This window comes from Equus quagga, chromosome 3 (genome assembly GCF_021613505.1).
Source record: "Equus quagga isolate Etosha38 chromosome 3, UCLA_HA_Equagga_1.0, whole genome shotgun sequence".
NCBI classification, from domain to species: Eukaryota; Metazoa; Chordata; class Mammalia; order Perissodactyla; family Equidae; genus Equus; species Equus quagga.
In genome coordinates this window covers 62606001-62623893 of record NC_060269.1, presented here as the reverse complement: position 1 = coordinate 62623893, position 17893 = coordinate 62606001, and the positions used below count along the sequence as shown (strand labels likewise).

Here is a 17893-nt window from a genome sequence, read left to right as displayed (position 1 = left end):
TATTATAGACAGGGGCCGGCCCTGTGGCATAGTGGTTAAGTCTGGTGCATTCTACTTCAGCAGCCTCGGTTCATGAGTTTGGATCCAGGGCATGTACCCACACCACTCTTCAGTCATGCTGTGGTGGCAACCAACATATAAAGTAGAGGAAGACTGGTAAAGGTGTTAACTCAGGGAAAATCTTACTCAAGCAAAAAAAAGGGGAAGATTGGCAACAGATGTTAGCTCAGGGCTAATCTTCCTCAGCAAAAAAAAAAAAATAAAAATGATTGTGCTGATAGTTGCACAGCTGTGTGAGTATAATAAAAACCAGTGAATTGGCTTAACTGTATGGTACGTGAATTATCTCTCAAAGCTATTTACAAAAAACGTATAGGCCACATAATGTTTATGTTCTCATATTTTTATATTCTTGTATTTTTCTGACCCAAAGTATGAAACTGTTTCTGTTTGCCTTATCTCCACTACCAAAAGATAAGCTCTAAGGAAAGGAGCTGCACTACATTGGAGTTATTTTCTATTTCCCAAAGAAATTGGCCAAAGATCAATGTCATACTTATTATAATTTAAGAGTATTTCCACTGCCAGGAAAAGTCATTTCTTTTTTCATTTTACTTTATATAACTGAAACAAATGCAAAAACAAAGACAAAAATTTTCCTCCATGTACCTGCCACAACTTAACTTTTCTCATATAAGTTATTCTACATTTGTTCTCAAAGATACATTCTAGAAATATAAAAAAACTGAGTGGTCTTTTAGCCAATACATTTTTCAGACAAAGAGAACTGAAAGAAAACTGTAGAGCAATGTTTTACTCAGGTCTGGAAGACCAACCCCGAAAAGGCCACAGTTCCACTGTGGTCGACCAGCACTAGAGTCTATCTGTAAGGCTTTGTGTCTAAACCCACCCTAGACCGTCACAGAAACGCTGCAAGAAACTCTCAGCCTCACTGCAAAAACTTTTCAAACACCCAATTTTACTTCTTCCTTTCCTTAGGCCCAGAGCTAAGCAAGTTTGCAATCATCAGACTCTGTTACCCTTACTCCTTAATGGCTTCTGACCACATCGTATTGGCTGGCCCCTTACAGTCAAATCTGTATCATACACAAATGCATTATCAACTCTCCGGAAACTGTACTGTGACTCAGAATCCACTATGCCACCACCCACCACAAAGTTAGTTATTAGTTTCTTGCAGGAACATTTGGTCTGAGCAGAGGAGCTGCATGCATAGCTCTTTATGCAGAAGTATACATCTAGAATGCAAACCTGAAAAGCTGCAAATCAAATATTTTCCCCAGTAAGTGCTCTGCCTTCATTTCAAATGATCTTTAATTGAGAAAGGATCCAAATGTTTTCCTTCATTTGTGTGCTTTCTCCCTATCCTCTTCACAGCTCCTCCCTCCTCCGTCTCACGTCTTCATTAGATACAACTAATAATTTGGAAGCATTAAGTGGCATGATTAAGGAACCAATCCCTGGAAAATCCTATATGATACAAAGAATCACCTAATATCTAATCTACCCAACCTAAACTCATTTTGTCCTAAAGACTGCAACTTACAAACGTTCCTGCATCTAACATTCGCCAAAAGCGGCATTTAAAATAGAAACAACTATCTTCACTTCTTTATTAGCTTCTTTATTAGCTCAGTTTTTGTAATCAAAATTCCTACCCCAACTCTGCTGACTGATGGATACATATTAATAGAAGACTTTTCACAAGACTGTTTAGAATATGGGTGGAACACCTAGGACACACACCCAAGCAAATAAATGCAATGAGATTTGATGAGTTTAAGGGTCAGATGTCTGAAAAGCATTTTAATATAAAATGCTATAGCTAGTATACCATCAAATGTTACTAACTGGTTGAATTAAATTATACTGCTACAAGATTCTAAACGTGACACTTTCTCCATAGAAAACTTCTTGTGCCATACTGCTTAGAAAGCAAAGCAGTGATTAAATAGCAGTAACAAACTTAGGCTTTAAAGTTAACCCAAATTTTAAAAATTTAAAAAAAAATTTTTTTTAAACACCTAACAAAAATCCGAAAGATAAACAGCTTCCTCTTAGTTTGGAACAATACTTAGATTAAAAAGATAAGGACCTAGCTGCTATGCATTGCCTTTGCAAAAATAGCATTCAAATACACCCATATTCACAGCAGCATTACTCACAACAGACAAAAGGGGGAAGCAACCCAAGTGTCCATCAATGACTGAATAAACAAAATGTGGTGTGTGTGTGTATATATATATATATATATATATATATACACACACATACACATTCAGTGGAATATTATTCAGCCTTAAAAAGGAACGAAATTCTGCTAAAACATGGATGAACCTTGAAGATATTCTTTTAAGTTAAATAAGCCAGTTACAAAAGGACAAATACTGTATGATTCCACTTACATGAGGTACCTAGAGTAGTCAAATTCATAGAGAAAGAAAGTAGGATGGTGGTTGCCAGGGGCTGGGCTGAAGAGGCAACAGGGGAGGTAGTTTCATGGGTAAGGAGTTTCAGTTTTGCAAGATAAAAAAAGTTCTAGAGATGAATGGTGGTGATGCTTGTACGACAATGTGAATGTACTTAACGCCACTGAACTGGACACTTAAAAGTGGTTTAAGAGGGTAAATTTTATGTTATGTAAACTTTACCACAATAAAAAAATAGTACTAAATACTCATCATTATTATAACAAGTAACACATGGACAAGAGTTTATTCCTAGTAAAGTCTAAAACAATGAGATTGGGATTTAATTAGAACTATGTCTAAAAACCAATAAAAAACCAGAGTGATCTTAGTGTTCAGTAATACTGTAAGCTTATGTCATGACTAACCAAGCTTTATAGTCCTCAGAACCATGAATGCTTTGATGTGTCCATGAGTCCTTAGAAAAAAGAAATTTACTCCACTAACAATAAAGACCCCGTATTATTTCCCAAACAGGATGCTTTTCTAGGTGAAGTTCCTCAAGATGAGTACCGAAACATCTACAGCTGACAATTCAGCTTATTCAGCCAGCAAATTAGTCACCTGTAGAAGTGAACAATAATTTGAAACAAGTCTTTCTTCAGTGCATAAATCAGCTATGACTCACTCCTCAATGACATCACAGCAAGAGACGGGCAGGGCCTGAGAGACTCCCCTTACATAACTCCTGTTCCGTGTGGGGAAACGCATCACTCTCAGTGTGGACAAAACCATTCTGAGCTGCCCATTTAGTAATCTGCTTTTCTAATTCTCCAGAAAATTAATAACAATTTTCACACAAACCCTACTACTCAGAAATATAATTGTACCTCCCTTTACCTACCAGTCATGTTTCTAAAAAGCTAACTATGACTTACTCTTAAATTCACAAGGGTCCATTTTTAAAAGGAAGATAGTAAATTACCTGTAAGATTCACACTGTGATTAAATTGCAAACTCTGCATGCTATATAAGGTTCTATCGTCAACTAATTTGTGTCACATGCCTAATACTTCTACGTGTCTATGCATGCTCATATGAATAAAATATTCATCACTAATATTTGACGTATGAAGGACTTGTTTTCCCAACTACAGTACAATACTCTTATTGGCAGAATACAGAATATGACTTACACTTCTTTACTAATAAGTTGCTTGGGACTTCCTTGAGGCCACTGACCCAGGGAGGAAATAAATTATGTGATGCCACACAGGGAAACAAGCAAACTGGTAGTATGCTTTCCAGTAAGAGATATATAAGATATCCTAATCACCTATTTTTATGTTTTACCAGTGAACACAAAAATCTATTCAGTAAATAAAAATATAATAACTGAAGGGAAGCAGGCAGGAGGAGAGCAAAAAGGGTAAAGGGACACATATGTATGGTGACAAACAGAAACTAGATATAATAATGTACATCTGAAATTTACACAACATTATAAACCAATGTGACCTCAATAAAATAATTTTAAAAATATATATAAGTAACTGAGCTCATGGGACCGGCCCCGTGGCCGAGTGGTTAAGTTCACGTGCTCCGCTTTGGCGGTCCAGGGTTTCACTGGTTTGGATCCTGGGCGCAGACATGGCACCGCTCCTCAGGCCATCCCACATGCCACAACCAGAAGGACCTACAACTAAAATATACAACTAGGTACTGGGGGAACTTGGGGAGAAAAAGCAAGAAAAAAGAAGATTGGCAACAGTTGCTAGCTCAGGTGCCAATCATTAAGGAAAAAAAAAGTAACTGAGCTCTAATATGGCTAAAGAAAAGATTGAGGAACGAAGGAAGATTCAAAACAGTATGCCTGATAAGGAGAAAAGAGGTCATAGGATAAAAATAATTAAAATAATCTATGTGGCCCAAAACATAAACGTGTATATTCAAGAAACTAATCAACCTCAGAAGGCTAGGAAATAAGTATTTAAAAACTTAGAAGGCAAAACCAGAATAGCCAAAACAATCTTGAAAGAGAAGAACAAAGTAGAAAGACTACACTCAAACTTACTAAAAAGCTACAGTAATCAAGACAGTGTGGTACTAACATAAGGATAGACACATAAATCAATAGAACAGGACTGAGAGTCCGGAAATATACCATCTGGTTTATAGTCAAATGATTTCAACAAGGGTGCCAAGACAATCCAATGGGGGACGTACAGTCTTTTCAACAAATGGTGCTGGGACAATTGGATATCCACATGCAAAAGACTGAAATTGGACCTCTACCTCACATCACATTCAAAAATTAACTCCAAATGGATCAAAGATCTAAATGTAAGAGCTAAAACTATAAAACTCTTAGACGAAAACATAGGCATAAATCCACATGATGTTGGGTTAGGTGATTGCTTCTTAGCTATAGCATCAAAAGCACAAGCAACAAAAGAAAAAAATAGATAAATGGGACCACATCAAAATGAAAAATTTTTGTGCTTCAAAGAACACTGTTGAGAATGAAAAGGCAACCCACAAAACCAAGAAAATATCTGCAAATCATATATCTGACAAGGGACTGGTATCCAGAATATATTAAGAACTCTTACAACCCAATAATAAAAGACAACTCAATTTTTAAAATAAGTATAGGGTTTGAATAAAGATCTTTCCAAAGATATGCAAATGGCCAATAAGCACATGAAAAGATGCTCAAATCATTAGACATTGGGGAAATGCAAATCAAAATTACAATGAGATACCACTTCTCAGCCCCTAGGATGGCAATAATCAAAAAGACAGACAACAAACGTGTTGGTGTGGACATGGAGAAATTGGAAGCTTCATACACTGTTGGTGGGAATGTACAACAGTGCAGTTACTTTGGAAAACTATTTAGCAGTTTCTCAAAAGTTAGAGTTACTATATAACCCAGCAATTCCACTTATACGGATATACATATCCAAGAGAATGAAAATATACATCCACACAAAAATTTACATATAAATGTTCACAGCAGTATTATTTATAATAATCAAAAAGTGGAAACAAGCCAAATGCCCATCAACTGATGAACGGGTAAACAAAAGATGGCATCTCCATATCACGAAATATTATTCAGCTTTAAACAAAATGAAGTATTGATGCACACTACAACATGGATAAATCCTGACTACATTATGCCAAGTGAAAGACGTCAGATGCAAAAGTCCACATATTGTATAATTCCATTTATATGAAATGTCCAGAATAGGCAAATCCATAGAGACAAGAAGTAGATTAGTGGTTGCCAGGGGCTGAGGGGAGGGTGGAGCGTGTAGGAGTAGGGTTGGCTGGAGAGTAATACTAATGGGAGAGTCTTTCTTTGGGATGATGAAAATGTTCTGGAATTGGATAGTGGTGATAGTTGTACAGTTCTGCAAATACACTAAAAGCCATTGAATTGTACACTTTTCATATGTGAAAAATATCTTTAAAAAAAACTTGGGAGGAATGACCTCACTGCTCTCAAGAGATATAAAATACAGTTAGAGTCCTTCAACCACATTTCTAAATACTCACTACTCTGAAGATCCCAGCCAACCCACTTCTTCTTGTTCTCAATTAATAACCTCATACTTGGGCCAGCCCCATGGCCGAGTGATTAAGTTCACGTGCTCTGTTTCTGCGGCCCAGGGTTTCGCCAGGTTCAGATCCTGGGCGCAGACACGGCACCGCCCACTGGGCCACGCTGAGGCAGCGTCCCACATGCCACAACTAGAAGGACCCACAACTAAAAAAATATACAACTATGTACTGGGGGTATTTGGGGAGAAAAAGGAAAAATAAAATCTTTCAAAAAAAAACCTCATACTCTATCTCATCAAGAAAATTAAGCACTCCAGGGTCTTCCCATTATATAATTATCCTCTTCTCATATTTCAAAATTTTCCCTCTCCTACTGGCTCTTTCTCTCTTTCTATAACAATACTCAACATCTTCTCCCAGACTCAAAAAAAGAAAAAAAAAGGCCTCTTCCTAACTACACTTTTAGATTCCACTCCTTACCCTTCCCTTCTACACGGAGTGTTTTGAAAGAATATTCATGTATACTCACTGTCTCCATATTGGCATGCCCACTTATTTCTCAGCCCACTACCAACACACCAACACTAATTCATTCAGTCAAAAGTATGCTCCTGAAAATTACCATTGACTGCCAAGATGCCAAATCCACTGACTGCAACTCAGCGTTATCACAGTTATCCTACACGCCACTCCTGGGAGATCTGACTACTGACCATTCCTTCCTTGACACCTTTTCCTCCCTGGGCTTCCACAATACTTTCACCTGCTTCTCCTTCTGTCTCTCTTCTTGGCCTCTGTGACCTCCTCCTTCACACACGGCTTAATTTGGTGTTCTGTCTTTTAAATATAGTAATAACTCCCAAATGAAAATGTATCTCCAGTCCCTTAGTTTCAGACTCACATATATAACAGCCTTCTGGATCCATCCACTTGGCTGCACTTCAGACACCTAAAACTCAACAAGTCTGCTGAATTTCTTACATGAATGCACTATATCTTATTCATAGTAGTAGGTGCAGGGTATGGCACATGATAAGCACTGACTAAATATTGTTGAATGTGCAAGAATAGAACTCATCATTTCCCACACCTGCACCCTTAAACTTGCTTCTCCTATCCTTCTGATCTCAGTTAATGACACCAGCATTCACTCACTTAGTTATCTAAATCATCGGCTTTGCAGTCTTCCTACATTTCCTAAATTTCAGTTGCTTTCATACCACCTTGACACATTCTTGCTGGGTATATCTAGAACGCAAGATGCTCTTTACCCAGCCCATCTCTCAGGAATGTGTTTGCAGCCAGCAACCTTGAGATAAAAAGTCTTCCTTGAGGACAAAGAGCAGGCTTGCTTACTACTTAAAAGCAATGGATTCCCCAAGCTCAGTGTTCCTCAGATGCAACACAAACCCCAGTGTTTGCACAGCATCCATCTGGACCCCTCCACGGCACTCCCGTGGGATTTGCAGGCAAGGGGAAGTGCTCACACAGATGCTGTGCCATGAGTAAGTCCTCTGACCCAGAAGTCCTATGTCTTCTACCAGCATGCATGAAACAAATAACAACCTAACTTATTAGCTTGTAAGCAGGGTAAAGACACATAGATTACCTTCCTAAATCATCACTTTAACAGTGTCACTACTCTATTCAAAAACCTAGAGTCATTGTACTCCTCAAACCATGTTCAAGACTCTTCTGAATCTGCCTGTACTTCACCTAAATAACTTCACATGCCTCCACCCCCCACATACCTCTCCACTTCAGTAAGGCCAACTTCCATCACTCTTCTCATCCCTCACTCCCTGTACTCTTCCAGCTTTTCCATGAAAGCACAGAATTTAAGGGCTGGGGCTCTCAAGTTGAACAGCCTAGGTTTCAATCCTGTGTCTCCACTTGACAGTTATGTGATTTGGGGCAGGTTGCTAAGCTTTAAGTTCCCCTTTTCTCATCTGTAAAATGGAGTTACAGTGTAAATGCTTCCTAGCATTGTTGTGCGGATTAACTGAAATAATCTAGTTCAGTGTTTGGGACCATGTCAGCGCACAGTAACCTCTCAATACCTGTTACTTATACAGATACCGTCTCCTTCCTGCTGTCTGAATTTTTACAGCTAACTTCCTCACTGTTGTTGCAAATGTCTTGCTAATTCCTACATCAACGTTTTGCTAATTCCAACAACTCATGTTATGCACCCCACCTGCCATACCTTCCTCCCTGCCCACTGTCTTCAACTCATTCCTCATCATTCTCAAGTCCCACCCCCATTTCTTTAATTCATAATGCACCATCATCATTACACTGTGTACACGTATTCTTATAATTGACTCGCCTGTGCATCTCTTACTACCAATAAGACAGTGAGCTCCTTTGGTCAAAGATCACGACTTATGCTTCTCGTGTATCTTGCACATCTTTGAAAATTATGTAAACTCAGGAACACAAGATTCCTTTAAAGATCATCATGTCCAATACAGTAGTAAAAGCACAGGCTTTAATGGCAAAGTAGGTGAATTCAGGGTCCAAAATACTGGTTTTGTAATTCTGGGAGTTACTTAACCCCTTTGAGATTCTGTTAAATAATAATTCCATAACTACCTTTCAAAGTTTTGTTTGCAGAATGAAATAAGGTATAAAAAGTACCAAACTGGGGCCGGCCCAGTGGCATAGTGGTTAAATGCGCCTGCTCCACTTCGGTGGCCCAGGGTTTGCTGGTTCAGATCCCAGGTGCAGACCTACACACCACTCACCAAGCCATGCTGTGGAGGCATCCCACATACAAAACAGAGCAAGATTGGCACAGATGTTAGCTCAGCAACAATCTTCCTCAAGCAAAAAGAGGAGGATTGGCAACAGATGTTAGCTCAAGGCCAATTTTCCTCACCAAAAAAAAAAAAACAAAGTACCAAATTCTGTAGCTCACAAATAGAAAGCTCCCAAAAAGTAGCTATTATTTTTCCTTCAATCAACACGTGATGAATTGCATGGGTTAATTAATACAATCTTTTAAAGATATCTACAGCTTCTGAGAATTAAAGTCCAATACCAATTAAATCATGGATTGTGTCCCATAGACCAGTTAGTTTCACACACTTCCCCACAGATTACACTGCTCATCTTTGCCAAGTGTTTTTAAGAACATGCTTTGTGGAACACAAGGGAATCTGATCAGCAAGCACAGAGGTCAATAATAAATCCATTTCCACTCAATACAATCTCACATCTCAATCCATCTGCTTAACAAATAGTTTCATCAGTGGTTTCTTTCATCTTCAGAATTTAAGAAGCGGAAAAGTTAGACATTTGTCATTGTTTTATGGAGGTGAGGGGGTAAAAGTAAATGCCAATTCAAACAAATTTTATTTTATTTTATAAACTTGTACTTTCTTCTCCAAAAGCCTCTGGCCCTATGCATATAAATCCCAATTTCAGTCAGAGTTGACAGCAGAAACAAAACAATGTTGTAAGAGATGTGTCTCATTCTCCATCAGATGGTAGTAAAACAAGTACCTTCTGTTTTAGAAAATATGTTAGAAATTTCCATCCACAGTCATCCTTAACTCCAACATCAGCGATCTCTCTGAGGAGGCTTAACCACCACCAATGGTCTCAGGTCAAAAACTCCTTCCTGTTCCAAACAGATTCTCCCACCCTCCCCCACCTTTCATTTCCTACAGATTAGCTGTTTCTTCGCTGACTGCCGAGGTCCTCTAAGCTTCCTCCTACTTCAGCTTCACCTGGTCTCTTGATTCACATGTACTTGGTTTTGTGCAGCCTCCTCCCTCTTCCTATTCGCAGGGCCTCAGCTTTACCACGCGCTCCTAAATGTTGCTCAGCTGTGCCCTCAATCAGCCCTCTGCCCAGGCTTTTCCATCTTGCCCTGAGATCTGGCAATCTTCTCCTTCATGCTAAGACCCACACGAAGTTCTAAAACACTAAACAGAACCCCTGGACCAGCCACCCTGAACCCAGACTTCTGGGCCTAGCGTTCAGGGCTCCCGGTAGTTTCACCTCGGCTTTGTAATATCATCCTTTCCTAGGCAACCTCACAGAAGCCTCCCTTCTGGGAGGCTCATCTTGTCTCTGCTGTCTCAACTTGCCTGGCTCATTGGAGTCTCTCTGTGCCTTTGCTCTCAGGCCATCCTTCCTCCTCAAAGAACCATGCTCTCCCTGCCCTCCCACCCTGCATCCGTTCCAGCTGGAAGCTTCCTTCCTCCAAGTCTAACCAAAGTTCTCCCGCTCCAGAGAAGCCTTCCCTAATCACCAGGTTGAAGGGATTTTTCACACCTCCAAACTCCTGTACCTCCCTGGCACTTCGTAACCAGCAATCTGCTATAGGTGTTGACCTTTTAATCTTATCTTTCACATGACAGTCATTTCCTCATGAGCATGAACCATAAAGCACACTTTAAAAACCTGAATACTAGACAACACTAAGAAGGTTTTAGGAAATAAAATTCCCCCAAGAAGAACAATCAATCTCATTTTTTCACGTTTTTTTCTAGCCCTTGCCCATTCCTGTTTACATTCTTACACAGCAATAATCATACTAGTAGATTCAATCACACAGTTACATATACCATTTTACACTCTGCTTTTTCTGCTAACACAGGAAACAGTCTTCCTTAGCAAACGATTTTGACTTCCATCATTTTTAATGGCTATATAATAGTGTTTCCACTGAGATACCAGATTGTGATTTATTTAAGCACTGACTTCCATTAGACATCACGTTCTTCTTGCGTCTTTCACTGCATCAAGTGTCGTAAAATGCAAAGTAAACCCTCGAGAAATACCTGTTGAAATAAATTTATTGTCTATGCTTCCTAACACCTGAAATAGCCCGTTTCACAGTTTTCCTCTCAGCTAAATTTCTATTATAATTTCTGGTTTCATCACCTGAAGCTAGGTAGATATAGCAAAGGAATTTGCCAAACAGCTTTTATATAGATTTCTTTATTTTAGTAGTTGATCTTATACATATTTAAACATGGGAAGCCCCTTGAGCAAAAGGCAATAAAATCCCATACTAATATAAGCTAGACACCTGGCAGGCACCCAATAAATAGTAAACATTTTTTAAACCATCTAAAGTTATAAAACATCAAACTCCTGAACAGGAGAATGTCACCGATCTAGCTAGTACCATCAATTATGCTTGTAAAACTTTCGGCTCATTTAATAATTAGACTGGTTAATAATGTATGAAGGGGTGTTCTTTACAGTATAGAGAACAGAGGCAGAGTTGCCTGGTAAGTGGTACAAGCCTGAAAGACAACATGAAAAGACAGACAATATCCACAAACAGAACTTCCAGGCCTCATGACAATACAGATTTCCCCCTTTTCTTTAGCTTGTTTAAGTTCATATTTCACATGAAGAGAAGCAAAAATAAAAGTTGTAATATTAAAACTATGTAAAATTATATATGCATGTGAACCCAAAGTGGAATGGAAATAAGAAAATGAGAGTGTGAGATGTTAAGATGGAAGGATATTGGAGACTTTTCCCTTTTTATAGTCTGTTAGTATAATGCTAAAATGTATAACAAGAAAAATACTCCTGACAAAAGCATATTAGCCATCACAACTCTTGCTATTATTGATTTAGGGCCTAATGCTTAGTGTTCGGTTGACTAAGTTTCCCAAACCCACCGATAATTTAGCAAAAAAGACTGAAAAGCTCTTACTTTCATGACAAATGTTAAATAATAAACCAAGTAACTACCTTAAGACCTAAGCACAGCCACATACTGAATAACATGAAGAACTAATGGGACACTAGGAGCTTCTTGCAAATTTCAGATTTTCTTCAAAAAGTAGCTAATGTGATTCCAAATATCAGAGTCTATACAGTAAAACTACACCATCCCAGTAACCCATTCTCATCTCAGTCTTACTTGTGAAGAGTGATTTCTGAGGTTGCTTCCTGCACTAATATGCTAAAAGAAAAACAATTATAACCAAAAGTTTACCATTTGTCATAATTATATATCTTTACTTAATATACTAATTTTCCCAGAAGTAATAATTGATCAAAGGAATATGATTCTTTTCAAAATTACTGGAAAGGAATATGGTCTTGTTTCAGCCTTTTTAAACAACTCTAGTTTAAAAATCACCAGCTTATAACTCCACTACACTGTATTCCATAGTAACTTCTACATTTATGTAAATGACTATTTCATGACAAAATAGAAATAGAATCAATTTTAATTATCTGTGGTAATCACTGAAAAAAGAAGTCCATGTGCGTTCAGGAAATATAAGGTTAGGTAAGAGATGGCACTAAATGAATGAGGAGGCAGTTTACCACAAATAATGTACTTCTATTTATAGGGTAATGGATCTATGTGTAAACCCTAATTTTAAAATGAGTTCAGCGAAAGAAACAGCTAACATCCATACCGTAGCTAAAATTATTATTCTATGCACCCCTCGAAACTGATACTGACAATTATTACAACCTAATTAATGACAATATTCAAGTAAAAAGCATAGTATTTCCCCTCAAAAACTGGAACCCATGGTGGGAGGGGAAGAGGGAAAGATTTTAATGATCTGAGATAGGTGTTTTGCGGTGGTTAGTTAGCTGCCTCTTTTTAGCACTGACATTTCCAAGGTTTTTGTGAAAAGGAAGTTTTAAGAATGTGCTGAAATCATGCTTTCAGAATCAAACCCCAGATAAGTAGTGTTTTATGCGTCTTGTTTTTTAGATTTTTGTTAATCATTGTCATGGTAATAAACTTGAGAAGAATGGAAATAAAGATGCCTGAACACTTAAGAACAGAAGCTTCTGAAAACTTTCAGAGGTCACCTACATTTTTTCATTTTGTCAGAGCATGACACTAGCGAGGCAAGACTGAGGACCCAAAACGCGCACTAGTTTAAGTTCTTAGCAAAAAACTCTTCTATGTCACCCGGCAGCCTTAAGCAGACCTAGCAGGTACAGGAGGAATCGCCAACTCCTATATAAGACGTAACTCCAAGAGAAGAGATAAACCAACTTCCAAGAGAAAACACCAACTAACAAAGCACATGTCAACTGGTTGATCTGCATATCTCAATATATATAAAAGACAGAAAAGAAAAACTGGAAAAACAACTCATAATTTCTACGTACACTTAAACAACACTTGATTACAAAAAGAGAAGTCGCAAAAACGACTCAGAAAATTATTCCGGTACTTAAACATGATTCTGGTCAGTTAACAGCCTTATATCAACCAAAAAGTCATCTCCTGGGACTATAATAGCGACCCAAATAATACAATAAGATAACCTTGTATAGAAAGTGTTTTCAAATATATTGTCTTGTTTAAAGCAACTTGCCCAGTCACGCTGCTAGTTAAGTATGGAAGTGAAGGCGCAGCCCACCTTCTCCTCGGACTTCAAGTTAGCGCTCTCTCCATTCCATTTGACTGTCTAAAGAGGATTTAAAATGTACTCCGTTTATCTGCTTTCTCTACCCTCCCTGCAGAAGGGAGAGAATGTCTGAAAGATACAATTTCACAAGAATCTTGGCACTTAAAGTATTTATTGTTGAGAGATGACGAATATGACTTCAAGCAAAACTTTCTCAACAGTCAAAAAAAGTGGGTGGGGGGGTGTATCTCTTCTGCCCAACTTCAATCAAAGTATTTATAACTCTTTATGACCGTCCAGGTTAAAGGAACATAAAGTGAAAGACCAAGATGAGGGATTTTTGCACTTCAGTGCTTTCTCAGGAGGAGTAAACCAAAATCCCTGCCATTTTTCCTGCTGCGGGCCACAAAAGTGCACGGTTGGGGCGATCGGGCCAGAGACGTGGGGCCTCGGGGACCCTGGCTGTCCCGGCCGGGCCGGAGGGGTGAGGACCCAAGGGGCGGGGGCTGGTCTGACAGCTGGATAGGCGGGAGCTGGGGGCGCGCAGGCACGGGACGCGGGGCAGGGGTGGGAGCAGGAGGAGGAAGCGAGCCGCGGCGGGGGACGAGGGCGCCCTCCTGGAAGGGCAGGGGAGGCGAGAGGGCGAAAGGGCGTGGGGCGGGGCGGGTGCGCCGGCGGAAGGGCAGCGGGCCGGGACCTGGGGCCCGCGACGCCCCGGGACGCGGTGCGGGCGAGGGGAGGGGCGTCCCGCACAGGCGGGCGTGGGGGACAACGTTTCGGGGCGCGCGGGCCGCCCTCTCTCCCGGACGCGGACTCCAGGGGCGGGGCCGGCCGGACCCCACACGCCGGGCGCGGGGAAGGGAAGGGCGCGCCAGGCACCTGCCGCCTCCGCCGCGGCGGCCCCGGGGGGGTCGGCTCTCACCTCTTCGGTTCATGGGCCGGATCCGGACGGCCACTTTCACTTTGGAGTCCCCCATCCTGTCGCTGCCGAGACTCTCGCTCGGCTTCCGTCTGCCGCGGCCACCGGGCAACTCTTCGGGACTGACCGGGAGGGAGGGGGCTACGGGCGGGAGGGGCGGGACCAGGGGCGGGGCCTGTGGGGGGCGGGGCCGGCCGCGGGGCTCCCGGCGCTCCCCGCTGCATGACGGGACTTGTAGTCCCTGAAGGTGGTCGTGGGGAGGGCGGCGGTAAAGGGGTTGGGGCGGGAGACCTCAAGACACGCTTCGCTCTCTGGGACTTGTAAATGCCCCTCTGCCTCTACACCATTCTTAGTCTCGCATTTGGTACTGAGATGTAAGCTGTGGATGAGCTGATAGCTCACCTGAAAACAAACAATTAAGTAGATGGTATTGGACACCTTGCGACCTATTCGTTCTCATTTCCTGCCAGTCTGGCTCAAGTTGTTTCCTCCGCCTGGATTGCCCTTCGGCCTTCTTTGCTGAAATCGTCTTTCAAGACAAGTCAAAGTTACCCTTCTGGAAGTCTTTATACATCCACAGGTTTTATAGATCCACCCTGTGCCCAGCTTCCAGGCAAGACCTTGGTCTCTGGAACCAATCTGTGTTCAAATCCCGCCTCAGCACTTTCCAGCTATGTGACACCTGGCAAGTGATTTGACTGTTCTGTGCTTGTCTTTTCCATATGTAAGATGGAGACAATGATAGTGCCTACTTCGTAGGATACTGTGAGGCTTAAATGAGTGAATTCATGTAAAGTTCTTAAAAACTTCCGGGCACATAGGAAGTGCCCAATCAATGTTAGTCATTGTTTTTACTCTCTTGTAGCATTTATGCTGCAACTATTTCTGTCTCTCTGATCACGTATTTTTTTAAGCCATATCTTACTTATGTGTGTAGCCTAGCCTGTAGTAGAAACCCAGTAACATTTATTGCATGAATGAATGAATGAATGAATGAAACCACACTAAAACTAGCTCTTTATTTTATTTTTATTTTTTTTTTTTTGAGGATGATCAGCCCTGAGCTAACATCTGCTGCCAATCCTCCTCTTTTTGCTGAGGAAGTCTGGCCCTGAGCTAACATCCATGCCCATCTTCCTCTACTTTATATGTGGGATGCCTGCCACAGCATGGCTTGATGAGCGGTGCCATGTCCGAACCCGGGATCAGAACTGGCCAAACCCGGGCCTCCGAAGGGGAATGTGTGAACTTAACCGCTGCACCACCGGGCCGGCCCCAAAACTAGGTCTTTATTAAGCGCAAGCAGAGACTGCTAACTGGTGGCCTGTGGGCAAGATGTGGCCTGAAAATATGTTCTGTTTGACCCAACAGTATTGACTAATGCATGAAAATCAGGAGATTTTCACATGCAAGACTGGGCCTACATTACGTATTGGAAATATGGATTGGAACTGAATAGCAGCGGCCACTTTTATAAGACAGCAGGTCTCTGGGGTTCACCATAGCCCTTCTCCAGTTTGCTTTACCACACCACCTGCTTAGATCCCATGGGTTTGTGACACTCGCTTGGATATGTTTAAGTGATAGCACAGAACTCAGAACCATTTACAGATGAGTAAATACAGAAAGCTGGCAAGACTTGCCCTTTTACCGACCACCCTATTGTTGAAAGAGCTTCAATACAGAGTTGTAAAAAGGTTAAAAACACCTTTAAGAGGATATAATCCTGACACCACAACATGGATGAACTTTGAAGACGTTATACAGAGTGAAAGAAACCAGACACAAAAAAACCCTGTATGGTTCCACTTATATGAGGTTCCTAGAGTAGTGAAATTCATAAAGACAGAAAGTAGAATGGTGATTGCCAGGGGCTGGGAGGAGGGGGAATAGGGAGTAAGTGTTTAATAAATACAGAGTTTGAGTTTGGGAAGGTAAAGTTCTGGAGATGGATGATGGTGATGGTTGCACAGCATTGTGAATGTCCTTAATGCCATTGAACTGTACACTTAAAAATGGTTAAAATAGTAAATTGATATTATGTATATTTTACCACAATAATTTTAAAAAACGTTAAAAATAGAAAATGCTACTCCAGAAGGCAGTCTTTAAAATAAGGGAATTTCTTTCTTAGGGGCACTTCCTCTGAGGTTTCAGGAGGGCCTTCTCAGCTGGAGAAGCAGTAAATTTTAGTACAGTGTGGGGGACTGGAATTGGCCACCCCAAGATATGTCTCTTTGGCATGAGGATTATTTTGGCTGGAGACTTTTAAAAACTGCAGACATGAGAGAAACTCTGAAAAGTAGAATTTACTTACCCTTTGTTAAGAGATAGTTACATTTGTAAAGGAAATCTCCATCTGTAAAGGTGTCTCCCTCTCTGTACCAGGAAGAAGGGGGATAACCTTATCTCTAGAAACTCTTATCAATACAGAAGGCAAGGACTTAAATCTGCATAATAACCTTACTCTTGTTTACTGTATTTTTATGGTAATCTCCCATAACTGGCTCTCCAACCCCCAACATCCTCCTTTGTCTTTAGCTGAGGGTGGTATTTAAGGGGAGAGCTTCTGAAATTTTGGCGAGTTTCTCAGTTTGCCTGAGCCTCTCCCTTGTATACATGTTATAAAGCTTTGTTTAATTTTCTCCTGCTATTCTGTCTCATGTCAATTTAATTTGCTGTTCTGCCAGAAGGACCCAGAGTGGGTAGAGGAAACGTCTTCCTCCCCTACAACAGTAAGTCTTGTAATTTTCACAGCCCAATAAAGTAAACAAAAAAAACAAGGAGAAGCAATTTAGGATTGCCAGCTTTTTAATTTTACCAAGTAAGTTCTTTAAAAACTATTGCACACAACATTTGCTATCTGTTATCACTATCATTCTTTAAAAAAAATAATAAAGTCATAGAGGATATATTTTTATATTGAAATCATGTGCTTGACGGAAAACCTTACTACTGTCCTTTTGCTCTTATTTAGTGTAAAAAAACTTTCGTCATGGCCCCTGGACTGATTACTAGAGATGGGTGCTCTGGTCTTAATATTTCCTAGTAACCGTCTCAGCGAGTTCAGGTTATAACAAATAAGCGTTTGCAGTATACCCAGGTTCCTGGGCATCCATTCTTCCCTTTTTTCTCTTTTATAACCTGGCAAATTTTGTTTCTAAAAGGCATGCTCTGAGGATAGCTTGAATCTAGCTTTCTAAACAGAGGTGAGGCAGGCAGGAAAAGCGATGGCTCAGTTTCTATGGAAACGTTGTATATTTAAATTTAAGCTCAAATTTCAGAGAGGAGAAAGCCCCTAAGGAGTTGAAGGAGGGGGTATTATTAATAGGGAAGAGGCGAGGACTTTCTCTAAAGTTCTAAAACCATTTAAATTGCCCTGGAAACATCTGATTGGGAGAAAATGGTGGTAGCTTTCCCAAGGACCATGGGGAAAAACCCCTGTGGGCTCTTCTCCCTTTTGACTGCCGCTCACACGAACCTCTCTCTTTTGACTTCTGCAATAAAGCAGCTCCTGGCCCCTGGGCTTCTTAGAAAAGAGAGCCTGAGACTAGAAATGCCTTCTCTCCCTTCCTGAGAGGAGAGAGAGACAGCTGAGATGGAGTTACCACCTG

At 40.6% G+C, this 17893-nt stretch overlaps 1 protein-coding gene across 5 annotated transcripts in view; it reads right to left on the bottom strand.

Moving 5' to 3' along the window:
• The window catches only part of KIF13B (kinesin family member 13B), a 184181-nt gene extending 169778 nt beyond the window's left edge, over window positions 1–14403 (bottom strand). For all 5 annotated transcript variants that reach the window (XM_046656028.1, XM_046656031.1, XM_046656032.1 and 2 more), the window contains exon 1: window positions 14283–14403. In XM_046656028.1, the coding sequence (XP_046511984.1) occupies window positions 14283–14337 (55 nt within the window). In that variant the 5' untranslated portion in view covers window positions 14338–14403. The remainder of the gene's footprint in view (window positions 1–14282) is intronic.
• Window positions 14404–17893: the final 3490 nt, after the last annotated feature.